The 15,005-nt window shown below is 40.9% G+C and overlaps 1 protein-coding gene across 8 annotated transcripts in view; it reads right to left on the reverse strand.

The window, feature by feature from the left end:
- The window catches only part of ENOX1 (ecto-NOX disulfide-thiol exchanger 1), a 371,562-nt gene that overhangs the window by 21,824 nt on the left and 334,733 nt on the right, over positions 1–15,005 (reverse strand). For 7 of the 8 annotated variants that reach the window (XM_061457316.1, XM_061457310.1, XM_061457313.1 and 4 more), the window contains exons 13-14: positions 7,066–7,173; positions 2,064–2,120 (exon numbers count right to left, since the gene is read on the reverse strand). In XM_061457316.1, coding sequence (XP_061313300.1) covers positions 2,064–2,120; positions 7,066–7,173 — 165 coding nt within the window. The remainder of the gene's footprint in view (positions 1–2,063; positions 2,121–7,065; positions 7,174–15,005) is intronic. The other variant, XM_061457317.1, reaches the window with a different exon arrangement.

The raw sequence follows: 15,005 nt of genomic DNA on the forward strand, positions 1-15,005 counted from the left end.
TATGTCCTAATCCCATTATATGCACCACAGTTCACTAACAACCACATAGGAGCCACGAAGCCTTTTTCTCTTTGATCATCCCAGATTTTCACTCTGGCCAAGGGCAAGAACCATGAAGTCTGCTGAGAATAGATGTGGAGAGACAACCTGCAAGGCACAATACCTGAGCACTACATATTTGGTATAAATGACAATTGTTTGAAGAGTACCTCAACTTCCGGTTTACAAAGTTCATTACTGTAACAAATGCTTAAACATCAGTTCTTTCCCTCTATTTCTCTACTTCCATTGTGCTGCTGTGCTTTCTCTGATTTCATGGTGGCATAATTGTTGAATACATGGCTGCAACTGTGACTCAATAATTGCAGCTGTCTGATCTCCCTCTTCATCATGAATTTAGGTATTGACTTCTTTTCTCAGTAGTCTAATATTGCTATGATATCATCACAGGAAAAGCTCATGGAAAAGAGAGGCAGAAAATAGTTTCTATCCTATGAAAATTCAGGCATTTGAACAATTCCTACTTGTACAAACTGGAACAAAATACTACATTTTGGAAAATTTACCACTAAATGAAGATTCTGACATATTTTGGTTTAGACTGGGAATGATGTACTGAAACACTGACTTTACACAATTGAAATGTTTCATTTTAATGCTATTTTAACCTTCATATTATATAGAAATAAAACTTTCAGGCTCTTCTGTTTTATCCAGTTACATATGAGCCAGAATGATACAAGTTGAAGCATTTGGGTAATTTTTCTTTAAAACATTTCAATCCTGCAAAACATTGTTTCATCCACATTTTTAGAGAGGAAGCAAGTTCCTTTAGAAAGTTTCTAAGTCTTACATCTGTAAATTCCTTTAGGAAACCTGCAGCCAACTGTCGTACAATGACAAATTTTTAGGTGGCAAATGTGAGCATTTGAAGATCATCAGTGGATTAATGTCTTTATTTTGGTTTGCAAACAGAATCTTTCAAAGGGACAATGAGACGCCAAGCAGACAGACTGCAATTGCAGATTTGTTGGAGCTATCAGACAATATTGAATGTATCCTGTCCAAATGCTGAGAGCTATGAGGCTCTATTGACTTCACTGCGGAAACAGGCCACAATGAATGAGATTCAGGAAAGGATTAAAAAAGAGGAGACAACATTTCCTTATCAAAAAGCAGTCCACAAAACTTGAGCCTTCCCTTCAGGTTTAAAATAAAACTTCTTTCCTGGCTGTGCCATTAGACAACACATTGACTAAAACAGATGTTAAATATATTGGTGCTCAGACTGTTGCTAGTTCTCTTGGTTAGGAGGAAGATATCATATATAATCAGTTTTAATTTTCATATGTTTATTACAAAGGACAAAGCTGCATGGTTTGGATGACAAACATAGCAGGGAAGCTTTCCTTTTTTTCTCTCTACCCTTATCCAAATTGCTGTTTTGACTCCAATCACAAATGGAATAACAGAAGCAATTTTCTTTTTTTTTTTTTTTTGGTGGCAGGTTTGAAAAAGCATGACCTTAACAAGTATTTTAACAATTTTGGACAAAATAATGACTCACTGAATTAATTCAGTCTTCTTGTGCAAATTAACTGTTTCCAAATTATACATGCGTATGAATCACTTCACTCAGAACTGAAATATGGCCAGACTTGCTCAGCTGCAAGGTGGCAGCCAAAAAGACAAACAATATAACTTTGTAGCTTCAGTAGTCCTGGACAGGACACTAAGGCAAAGCATTTCTCTAGCAGTCGTTTCTATGGTATCTTTAACACCCACATACAGCTAGTAGGACATTGGTTGTTAAAGTCTCATCCAAATAAATCCTACAAAGTCAATTGCATGGAACCCAATTTATCTACCTTAAAATGAAGTTTGCTGGGATTTGAACCTGTGGCTTCAAAAAAAAAAAAAAAGAAACAGGCACTTCAAACCTGTGCAAATCATTCAGCCATTCTATCAGCTTTAAGACATAAACAGTAAATTTGAGACTATATGCATGCGTGCGTATATATAGGTGTATGTATCGTAATCTATACATCGATAGCTGTACCTACATTTGCTTGAGATTCATCATGCCCATTGATTTCTGCTAATTCCTTGGCGCTTTTTAACTGCAAAGAGTGAACAAAAAACAGAACAACACAAGCACATTACTTCAGTATTTCACAGTTATCTTTGATTTATTTGAAGGAGCATTTTATAAACCTTCCAATGAGAAAACCAGATGGAGCATATAATTCAAATGAGTTTTTGCTCAAGCCGTTTTGAAACCAACATACTTAAGGCTTGATAGGTTGAAAAAAAAAAAAAAAGGAAAATAGTAAGACTGGGTCATTATTTTTTAAATAATAAGATTAGAAAGCAGTTTCAAGATACAAAAAGTGCACAGAATTGGGTCTCAAGAATAATAAACAATTTCATTTCCCATTCTTGTTGCTATTAATTTAAACTTTACAGTATCTGCAAGTTGCCACTAGCTAAATACTATTTTGCTAATGATTACTTTTGCACTGTTTAAGATGCCAAAGTGTGACTATGTTTCCTTCCCGAGGAAGCATCCAAATAAATGACATGACTCCTGGGTATGATGGAAAAAGAAGTGAAGAACAGTTCTTTTGTATAACCAGTGGCAGGAAGAACTGAGGACACACTGACAATTCCAAATATATGTTCTGAACAAAAACTTTATTCTTCCTCCTGAATTGGCTTTCTGGGTAAAATCCAGGATTACACTGGGCATTGCAAAAACCACTTCCAGGATATTTAAGGGAAGTTCTAGCTTGTACCTCAAAGCCACAGTGAAAGATGCAGTTGTTCATCCTGTGACTGAGCAAACACAGAAAGGAGGAGACACTGCAGCTCTCCTGAGCCACTAAGCCATGGAGGTTTGTACGCTTAAATGAAGGACTTGGAACCTTTTCCTCTTTTGGTAAATCTCAGAAAAGTCATGCTTTTATTCTAACTTAATTCAGAGTACGTATCTGTGGCAGTGGGAGATAGGGAGCAATAAAAGAAACTTTCCTCTGCAGTCCTTGTGTTTTGCCAAAGAAACTGGGGTTGATGTAACCATTGATGATACAGCTGCGATCCTGAATGACAGCAGTCCTAAACCCCAGATGAAATGGAACACCAGTTTGTTTTATTAGGTGTGTGAATCTGTAGCACTGGTGGACTATCACCCTAGTGTGGCTACATTGCCTCCATCATCTTTCTGCTGTGTGGCATCAACAACTAAACTGCATGTGATTCATTTCCCAGCTTCTCAGTTTCCAATCTGACAATTAAGGTAAGAAGGCCATAGTCTCTGCATACCTCATTATAGACTCAGAGAATCACATAGGTTGAAAAAGACCTTTAAGATCAAGTCCAACCATTACCTCAGGACTGCCAAGTCCACCACCAAACCACCGAGGGCCTCAGCTACATGGTTTGTAAACAGTTCCAGGGATGGTGATTCCACCACTGCCCTGGGCTGCCTGTTCCAATGCCTGATCAGCCTTTTGCTGAAGAAATTTTTCCCAATATCCAGCCTAAACTTCCCCTGGCACAGCTTGAGGCCATTACCTCTTGTCCTATCACTGGTTACTTGGGAGAAGAGACCAGCTACCTCCTCACTCCATTCTCCTTTCAGGTAATTGTACAGAGATTTATTATGTAGGGCTGTTAACTGCACCAGTTCAGGAAATGCTACTCATGCCACTAAACCCATCCTGACAGAGAGGGAAGGGGGTAACAATTCCTGATAAAGTAGTACAGAGGATAGTTGGGGACTGTAAACTCATCAAGTCTCCTGGTTCAATTCACTGATGCTTATCTTTCAATACCCTCAAAAAGTCTGCAATTTATACTGACAGCAGGGTGATGCATTTCCAATGAATGCTACATGCTTTTCCTACACTGAAAAAATAAAGATCCTGTGAAACCACCTCCCTTTGAGGATGTCTGGTAGGAAAGAGCTGAGATAGCTACTTCCAGCCAAGCACCAGAATTAGGTATTTCTGCATCATGGTGTGACTGAAAGGCCATTTCCTGATTCTGCCAACTCTTCATTATAGAAATTCACCTCATGTGAACAGTCCTGTTCAGTTAAGCTGAATTACTCATCTGAATATGACTCCAGAAGAGTGTGCTCAGGCATGTAAAATTGTTCTGCATGCTAATTCCATGTCCTGCGTGATCAAAGAGTGCTGTTCATTACTTACCTTTTACCTTTCCTTTTCCAGGTTGATAAAGTGCCATCAGCCCTTGGTGACTACTGGCTCATTGGGCAATGCTTTGTATGCATTCTGCTGGTGACATACCACCCCCAATCAGCCACATGTGCATTTGATGGGAAAGTTTGCTCAGCCTCTAGCTTACATTGATCTGGAAGTCTTTCACCTCGCCATGGTTTCCCACCATCATTGCCCTGGCACTGCTCCACTGGTTAATCTAATGCAGACAGAATGCTTGAGCCTTTCCATCTCTTTTATTTCATGCCATACTCTGAAAGGATGCCAGAACTCAGGCAAGAAGGTGCTAGCACCCACACCTACATTGAGAGCACTGCAATAGGAGGTGGGGTGAGCCAATGGAGATAATGGTGGAAAACGTATGGGTAGAACATTTTCAGCTGCATTCCCACAGGCTAATGGGGTAAAGCCCCTTTTTTTTCCAATATTGGTTGTTTTTATTTTCTAAATTAAAATTTAAAATATTTTCTTCTCTCACATCCTAAGTAATGAAATGTTGGAATAGGAACCTCAGAAAAACATACAATATTGGAAAAACAGGACTTGCCTTACCCCCTAGGACAGTTCCATTGCAGGTCGGTGGGGAGTGTGATGTTATCAGCAGAGAGCATGCTGAGGCAACATACTGAATTAGTGCCAGTAACAACCAAGGGCCCTCCTGGAAGGAAAGGCGAAGGATCGAGGAGTCAGTCATTAGACATAAGTCTGACTCAAACCAGTGGGCATGAATCCATCTGACAAACCAGAGCTGGTGGCCACGAGACAGATCTGATGCAGATGCCTTTTGGATAAAGAAATGCAATATGGTGCACAAGCCAACGGGACCTCTCCAGCAGGACATCCCAGCCTGGACACAGCTGGGTTGGTGCAACTGGATCAGTGTGAGATGTGCTGAGCCAGCAGACATGTTCAGACACAGCTGCACCCCTCTGCCAATGCCGACGGTGAGGCAAGGCAGGATCCCCCTGCCAGCTTGAGATGAAAAGGAAGATTTTAGCACATGTATCGCAAAACTAAGCCGTGCAATCGAGGCAGGAGCCTGGTACTATTTATTTTTGAATGAAATGTTCATATTTACTTGAGTCCACCGGGTGATTTTCAATACTCGTTGTGGATAAAACACACAGATGAGCTCTGGTGCTTGTAAAGGAAAGCTGTGAGCCTTGGCAGGTGGGGGTCTTTACTGCTAGGGCTTCTGCTGTTTGGGAAAGTTTTGGAACTGGTTCAGGGCTGTTGGAGAAGCACACTGGCTGTGTAGTACTCCTTAGGAATTCTGGCTACTTACAGTCTTGGCTTTGGGGGTGTTTCAGAACTAATTCTCAAGAGAAATGCAGATCCACTCTGCTTTTCTTCCAGCTACAGTTTTGTCTGTCTGCCTAGCATGAGCGCACATTTGATTCGCAATTAGTAGGAGTCTGCAGAGATTCAGAAGGCTGCCCTGGTGGTCCCTGCTGGGACCTAGCATTACAAGATCTTCCTATATGGTTTGGCAGTATTTAATTGCTACCAAGATGCAAAGTAAATTAATGAAATTTCATTGTTATTTAAGTATTTCATAACACTATACCTTGCATGCCATGTACAAATGGAAATGAGATACAATTAACTCAAGAGATCTCATGGATTTTTGTGTTTATAAAGATTCTGTCATTACCAAATCCATTCTTCCTCATGACATTTGTGACTTACAGTCTTGTATCAGCTCCCATTTGGAAGGTTATCTCTGTAACCAGAACTGCTATGTACATGTATCTGAACATAAAAGCTTATTTTTTTCCCCCAAATCTAAATTATTAGTTTCTATAATGTATTTGTCACTAGATATGTTCAAAGACAAACATTAAATGTGGAACAATACACAGCTTGCATAGTGAGTATTAAAAAAATCTGAAATAAAAATAGTTTAGTTTTCCCAATACATACATTAAATGTATAAATATCTCTGCAGCCATATTCAGACATACATGCTGAGAAACCTCGAACATAAGAATCATCAGCATTTTGAATCTCTGCCATCTAATCAATTCAGATCCCACAGCCTTTAAATTGCAAACATTTAACCAAGTCACCAAATATTTTAGCTCAAAGTTTATATAGAAAGCATTAAAATAAGGTCTCAAAACTGTGCCTGTGCAGCAAAGGTGGGGATTTGTGATCTCAGTGTGTCCCAGCCACATGGTCTATAAAGAACACGTATTTGAGCACACTGTGCTTTCACACAGTGCAATGTTCCACCTACAGATTTACAGATTGAACACCAGATTTTCTTTTTTGCTTCTACAACTATCAGATATACTCAGTGTCATAAGACACTTTAGTATCAAAGAAGGCATGATAATCAGATTTACAGAGGTTTGTTTCTCACTGCTTAAAGAAGTGCCTTGATAACTGTTTTTTTAATGCCATTATGATAGAGTTTTGTATACTCATACCTGCATGAATAACACACAACATGCCAAGCTCTTTTGTTGTTTTTTTTCAATACTGGTCTTAAAAAAAACAGCTGCTTTGTTTCAGGTATATTTAACTCCCTGTGCTAATTCAGAGAGAGAAAACACACACCACTGATATCTATGTAGAAGGATAAGAGGAAATGTTACTAAAGACACAATTGTAAATACTGGATCCCTTTTCACTGTTTTCTCAAACTCTGTATTAGCCTCAGCTGTGTTCACAAATGCTAATCAGAGCAGACACACAAGCCACATAAGGTTCTGTCTTGCTCATAGGATATTCTGTGGTCAGACTTCTACAGATTTTGGAGGTGAAGCCGTGAGTCCTCCATCCCCTTAGCCAGCGCTTTAATCCCACCACAAATACTCACCTGTTCCTGCAGGACTTTAAGCATCGCTTGTGTATGTGTTTGCTCTTCCTTGGCTTGCTCCAGTTCGGATTTTTTATTATTTAATTCTTCCTGTATGCTTAGCAATTGCTGAACAAACAAAAGAAATTTCTGGTTAGCATTGTCTGGATCCAAAGCGGTTTTAAATCCTCATTTTGATAAATCCTCACTTCAAACAATGCTTTGCAGTCTGCTCCTACATTTATTGTTGTTGCATAATCTGCTGTGTCTAAATGGACCAGAGGTAAATTATTTTCATCTGCATCTCCTTCTGCAGCACTGCTCCACGAATAATACATCTGTTAATGTGTGTTAAGCTATTTGTTACATTAAAGTAGAAATTCCTGGTACAGTATATCACCCACAGAGCGACTGTCACATTCATCTGAACCAAAATCTTATTTGTAGAAGTATATGTGCTGGTTTTAATAATACTAGGGTAAACACTATGGTACATAAATAATTTAAAAGCACAGCCTTTTAATATAATTAGTCATTGGCCCACAGCCATTTTCATTCTATGCAAAGCAATATTCTGGAAAGCTTTCACACTGAGTTGCCAAGAAGACAAAAGCTTTCCTTTTTATCCCTTGTGCAGTGATATTTTATTAGATCAGGAAGACTGACACCCTACAATCAATATATCAGCCAGGAAGACTGCTGATCTGAACTGTCAAAACAAAAAGCTGTGACCAAAACCTATTTTTATGAAGATAATTCTGGAATGTAGGGACATCTATAAAAGCTCATGTCCCCTGGTCTTGTCTAACTTTAGGTTCAGCATAGATTTATTGTGACCGTCAACAGCAGATCAGTAGATTCAATTAATTCTGAAATAATATTTATATATTTTTGTATTGATGAGATGACTGTTAGATACTGCTGAAGAGCAAGAAGGAGAGAAAGACAAGATTAAAAAGGAGTTTATGGTGCTTTTGCTTAGTGATCAAGAAAGGAAATTGTGATTTGCTGGGGCCAGATATTGGTTGTAAGCACACTCCTTTCTAAGGACTTCTTGAATGAGGAATTTCAAGGTCCAGTTGGACAGGGTAACGTGGTCTAGTGGAAGGTGTCCCTGCCCATGGCAGGGGTTTGGAACTAGATGATCTTAAGGTCCTTTCCAACCGTAACCATTCTATGAACCTATGATTCTATCTAACTATGTATCTAAGGATCTAAAGCTTAGTTTATGCTTGTGCTTAGGACTGGTAACTCTGACTCAAACCAACGTTGCAGATCTTCAGCATCTTGGTAAGTTACAGACAGCAAAACTAGAAATAGTCCCTTCCCTTGTTCCACTGCACTGGAAGTCCCAGGAATCAAATGATTTGTCACCAGTATTGTTTTCAGAGCTGCTTGGGAACAGATGACATTTCAGGGACTGATGGAGTTATTGATAGTGTATGTTTGTTGTATTGAACACCACTATGATGGATTAATTCAGCCATTGAAGTAGAAATGAATGTGGTTATATGTCTGATTACATCTCACACACTCTACAGTCCAGATGCGTGAGCTTTTTAATGGGTCTTGCTGCGCAGAATGCTCCCTGGAAGCATTTAAGAGACATTCAGGTATGTGTAGTGACTCTACTGCAGCACCAGAGAATTTCAGAACTCAAGATTTGCCATGAAATAACAACGTCTGTTCCACTGATGCTCTCGCCCAACCATTTCTGTGGGGAAGCTGTACCTCCGCGACCAGGGATGGATCGCCACCTCAGGCTTGTGTTCATCTTGCCTGTTGGGTACTAATCCCAGTGTTTTCAGAAGAATCATGGAATTTGTTTATAATGCCATATGTCACGTGCTGGTACCCATGCAGGTCCTTAGCATAGTTATAGCTTTCCAGACATTTCATAACTTTTTATCCCAGAAGGGACCATTTGGTCACCCCATGTAACCTCTTGTTATTACAGACCATTAAGCTTTATCCATGATAGCTCTAGCTGATCTCTACAATTCAGAAAGAAGGGACTTCAACCCTCAGAAGAGAAGCAGAGCATACAAGACACCAGAAAGATAGCTTACGCCCTTTCAGGAGTCACTAGCTGAGACACCTGAGGTTTGGCAAGCAGATGTGTTACCTAATAGGGGCTGGTGAAATATCCTGTCTTTCCCAGTTGCAATCTGTTGGACCTTACACACGTGATCATGGCTAAGGCTGTTAAGAGAAAGGCATCTTTTTGCCCCATCGCACAGTCTTCTCTGAGCAGTTGTTATGTCTCAACTGTGTGGTCAGCCTCTGAAGATTCAAATATAGCAGTGAAAATGGACAAAATGATCCTCAGCCAGCAATGCATCTAGCCGATTATCTACTGGGGGAGGGAAACCCTTCTTTTTGCCTCTAGTCAATGTGATTTGATCATCGTCATTGTCCCACTGAGGAGCTACGAGTACTAGGGAGTCTGAAGAAATCATCACTAGAGATTTTGTTTGCTCCACAGCCTCTGAAGGAAGTGAATAGCATGCATATCCAAGAAGAAAACCACCACCAGCCAGACTTCATCCTGTTTCAGAGATTTTACTCCAGTTTCTGGGAGAAACTAGAGCCCACCACTCTGAACAATACAAATTCCCATCTGGAAAATCCCAAGTGAGTTTTCAGTCCATCTCTGTCCCTGGAAAAGCTTTTCGCTAGTGAATGACTGTTACAAATGGGAAACCAAGTTTCACTTGTGGGTTGAACTTGTTACACTTCCACCAGAACTGAAATCTCCTTCGCTACCCTACCCATCCCCTCCCCATGTTTTTATCATGGCCAAACTTTACCTGCAGATCAGTAACCTGCAGATCAGGTTACCAACTTCCACTGTTTTATTTTCACATCTCCCACTGTGCTCTCCCACTGTGATTTAGTCTAATTTTATTTCCCTTCCTTTGATCCTGACTTTTTCTGTTTTGTCTTTGAGGTAATTTTTCCAAGAGTGCTCGAGCATTGGAGAAAGTGGTGTGGAAGATAATTCTCTGCTCTGAAAGCGTGAGAGAGAGATGTTTCCTGCTCTTTGTACTTGGCTCTGGACCAGCCAGGAACAGGAATCCCAGGAAAATACCTAACATATTTTGTTTCCCCAGGGTAAGAGTGTGCATTTTGGTTGCAGTGTGAGCTGCAAAGCACCTGATATAAAACCTTCCAGAAGTCTTAATGGTTAAATTGTCAACTACTGCAGGCTTATTGTGTGTGCATAGGCTCCTATTTTCAAAAGCAACAAATGGGTCCTATTTTCATGGGGGAGGAAAACAGAGCATCTGTAACTGAAGTACTATATTCCCAGTCATGCACAAGGTTTTATACTCAACAGAACTGGGATCCTCCCACCCAGCTCCTGAAGACATCAGAATTGTATAAACCTTGTATCCATCCTCTGGAGGTTTAAACATTTTTTTTTTTTTTTTTCTACCTTGTATATATCTCTAAAAGCTGCAGAACCTGCTAATTTTGCATGGGTCGGCTGCTGACATTTCTTTTTCTTGATGCCGCCACCAAGAAGTTGTAACTAGGAATTACACTTGCCAAACAGCTTATTTTTCTCTTCTAGTTCTCAGTTTGGAAAATGGAGAAATGGATTTGATGAAAAAATTATCAGCCTAAGACAGACAAACAGCCTGAAAAATTTCAGCACAAACACGTGATGTTTGGCAAAGTTAGAAGCAAATGGGAAGCGATGTTATACTGGTAGGAATGAAGCAAGTTTCGTAAACAGGGATTGCTGTCATGCCCATTTATAAACAGACAGCCTCTCCATAAAGATTGTAAGAAATGATGCCAAGATGATTATATTTAATTATTCAGAATTATTTTGTTTTGCACATAAATGTGCTTATTAAAAATTCATCCTTTAGATACTTCTGCCCTTCAGGTTGCTTGCAAGTACACACCATGATCAATTAAAACAAAACACTGTTGTTCCTGGTTTTAATGTTTGTTCTGTCTGATACTGTTCCACCTACTTTGCCATCTCATCCAGCCCTTCTACCAGAGCTTACCTCCTTGCCCAGCTACTCATGAAGCAAATGGTACCCCACTTCCCACCTCTTATGTCCTTCTGTCTTGTCTCACAGCTACTGCCAACAAAGCTATCAAAGTGTCCCTTCCTTCAATCTTGTCTCATCTCTCTGGTCATTTCCTTTAAGCCCTGATGTCCCTAGCTTCGTGGGACAGCTGTGGCATTCAGACAGCAGCTCCCCACTTCCCCAAAAGGAACTTCTCAGTTATACAGCCAGCAAATGCCTGGCTCATTCTTCTGTCTCTTCCAGGGGTCCTCGGTGTGTAGTTCTTTGGGTCCCAGAGGATCTCCTGTAAATTATACAATGGCCTTATCCCTGAGTGAAAATCCCAGTTCCAGGAAGCAGAAAAGCATTTTATGGTGCTCACTGCAGCTCTGAGGATCCTTGACAGGGAACACCTGCACAGTCTAGAGCTTCACCAGCACCAGTCTGGAAGTTCAGCTGATCTTCATGCGGCCAAAAACATTTGTCACCGTGGTTTACCCTAAGAGGTGAAGCCAGGAAGTAAGTCCAGGTCAGACATCACTGATATCCTCTTACAGTAATTTCCAGAGCAGAGAGAGAAAAGGACATAAAAACCCCTACATGCTGTCTCTCCAGACATCAGTCAATGTATTTAAGACAAAGGAAGAAAAAAGCAAGACAGATTGTCTTTCCCATGGCAGCTCTGGAGCAGCTCTGAATAGAAATAGTAAATATCGCTCTCCAGTGTTAAGCTTCCTCCATTCATGAGGATGAAATCCTCCCTGTACATAAATGGGTAGCTAATTTCTTTATATGGGGGAAGTGTGTGTGTGTGTTTTATTTTGTTGGGTTTTTTACACATTCCCACCTCCAATGCTGGATCTCTGTCAGAGACAGTTCAGTACCACCCATATTGCGTAGATCTCAAAAATGCAGACAGAAAATTACCATCTTAAACCAATCTTCACAGCTTCTGAAACATTAAATATAGATGGCATTATTGAAGCCAGCTGAATTACTCAGACTGTACAATGTGGTGCCAGTGTGGCCAAGAATGCTAACAACCGAACAACACGCAGTGCTCGAAATATATGAGAAGCCCTAAAGGGAAAGTAATAGCTTGCTGTTGTATACCACTGTGCAGCCATGAAATATTCCTTCTCCTTCCTCTCCTCCTCCCTGCTCACAGTTCTTCATCACTCCCCAAAAGGCAGTGTTACATGTATACATTTAAACATAAATTATGGACATATCTAGAAATGTGGTCTCCCACTGAGCCTAGCAGGACGGAGAAGGGTCTCAGAAGCAAAGTGTGGTTTCCAGCATGAAACCATCAACTTATCATGCTAAGAAAAGAGAGGCAGATCAGAAGAGACCATGGGGCCTGGGGCTGTACTTAAGATAGTGTAAAGCTGACAGAATAATGAAAAAGGAAAGCCAGCATTTGCCACAAGTTTAGCCATTATACTATAGATTGGTTCTGCTCTTGCTATTTTGGCTATGGTTTTCTCTACAGCTGCTTGAAACGAAGTATGAAAAGGTACAAAGACCTAAGGAAAGGGAAGTAAAGAAGGGCAAACAAAAGAACACCTCTGAGGTGGGAGCACTGATATTTGTCACAGGCTGTGGAGGCAGTTTCAGCAAACCCAGCCTGTTCAGCCGTGGGAAGCAGGCACAGACTCCCTCTCCCATTTCTGGAGTATCTGCAGAGTGTCCAGAAAAGATCTGGGGCAAACCTGTCTGAATTGTGCGTTTCAGTCACAGAGGGATGGTCTTGCACAGCCTAACTGAGCCAACTCAGTTAATGGCTGTCTTAGCGAACTCAGGCAAACTGAATCTTACTATCCGTATAATGTTTTGGGGCAGCATATTACTCTCTACTTAATACCTATAGGAAATATATCCCTATACAGGAAAAATGGGAAGATGTGATTCACTAGGTGCCTAAAATGAAGGCAGAATGTGCCTCAAATAAGCAGGTTGTATCTCAAATAAGGCCACCATTTTCAGTCCAAATTAAACGAAGGCTTGCACACCAAACAGTAACGCTGGGAAGCAGTTCTCACTCGCGCAGAAGTGTAGCCCTTTCCCTTAAACTACACTAGAATCAGAGATCTAAAAAATATGAAACCACAAACATTTAAAGGACTGCAGAGTTCACCGGAAAATTAAAACACTCACTTATGCTAGCAGTTTCTGAGGTTTTATTATCTTCTTTTCTGTAAAGTAAAACTTTGATGTGTGTCTTTTAACTTTACTTTATATAAAGAAAAAGAACATAGAATTTGCCAAATGGAAAAGGACAAAAATCATCAAGGAAAAGAAGTATTTCAAAATTCTGTTCATAAATACAGAGGAGAAAGATGGTAAATATTTCTTTTTGGAATCTTCCTTAGGTAGGAGGAAAAGAAACAACGAATCAAAATAAAATCTCAGGTACACAACTAATCGCAAAATAAGAATAAAAATCCCTCTCCCAGTACTTCCACAGACTGTCTGGAAGAGTGTCTTTTTCTTTTTGTAACACACACAAGATTTCATATCACAAACGGCCAGCACATGGCAGGCTTGAGAAATAATGAGAAAGTGACTTCCCAGCTGAGCAAATATGCATTAGTAACAAGACGCTGATGAGGCCAGACGAATCACCAAGGAAACAGGAGAATGTGAAAGGCAAGTCAAAGAAGCTTTAGAAATGAGCCCTCAAGGAAGTTAGCCATGTTGCAGCATCAGCGCAACATCCATCCATCCTAATGTATGACAAGGAATTATTAAAATAAAGAGTATGATTATGGATTTTTTTCAAAAATGTAAAAAGAAACTATAACATCACAATGCTTCTCACTGCTCCCACCTTAGGGTCCGCCTGTCTCACTGGAACTACACAGATGGCATTATTTGGGTGGATTGTGGAGTTTCAATGACTAAAGAGTCCTGGCCCTGACCCCCTTGCCCCAGTCACTGAACGTGTGCTGCACATGGGTCAACAGCCCAGCTCCTGTCTGTTGGACATCCACCTACAAAGTGAGTTTCCCTGCCTCTCTGGCCAGAGGCAAAGACCATGCTGAACATATTAGCTCCACAGATTAACCACCCCAGAGGGAGCCAAGGGGCTGGAAACACACCTGATGGCTGAGTGCATTCGGGGGCACTACTGAAGAGCTCTGTGCAGCTGTGTCATGGTTTAAGCCCAGCCTGTCAGAACCACACAGCCGCTCACTCACTCCTCCCCTTCCTCCCCCCGCTCCTGGAGGGATGCAGAGGAGAATCAAAAGAATGTAACATCCATGGGTTGAGATAAGAACAGTCCAGTAACTAAGGTATAACACAAATCACTGCTGCTGCCACCAATAATAATAATGATAAGGGAAACAACAAGAGAAGAGAATACAACCACTCACCAACCGCAGACCGGTACCCAGCCCGACCCGAGCAGTGATCTAGCCCTTCCGGGTAACTGCCCCTAGTTTATATAGTGGGCATGACGTGCTGTGGTATGGAATACCTCTTTGGCTAGTTTGGGTCAGGTGTCCTGTCTCTGCTTCCTCCCAGCTTCCCCTCCTCCCTGGCAAAGCATGAGACTGTGAAAATCCTTGGTTGGAGTAACCGTTACTTATCAACAACTGAAAACATCGGAGTTATCAGTGCTGTTCCCAGGCTGAAAATCAAAAACATGGCACTGTACCACATACTAAGAAGGAGAAAAATGACTGCTACTGCTGAACCCAGGACAAGCTGCTTCCTAAGGGAGATGTCTATTGTGCTCCCCACCCCCTGCTAGTAGATTGACTGCAAAGATCCCACAGCTTTACAGCAATCAGAGTAGGAGCAGGCAAGACTGAACCCAAGAAATGCGCCAAATGAAAAAAAAACAAATAGATGGACACTGAAACTACCTAAAGGGAGGTTACAGAGAAGATGGACTCAGGCTTTTCTTAGACAAGAGCTGAG

This window comes from Pezoporus flaviventris, unplaced genomic scaffold (assembly GCF_033815535.1).
Source record: "Pezoporus flaviventris isolate CSIRO_AGI_PZ_B2104156 unplaced genomic scaffold, CSIRO_AGI_Pfla_v1 ptg000025l, whole genome shotgun sequence".
Classification (NCBI taxonomy): Eukaryota; Metazoa; Chordata; class Aves; order Psittaciformes; family Psittacidae; genus Pezoporus; species Pezoporus flaviventris.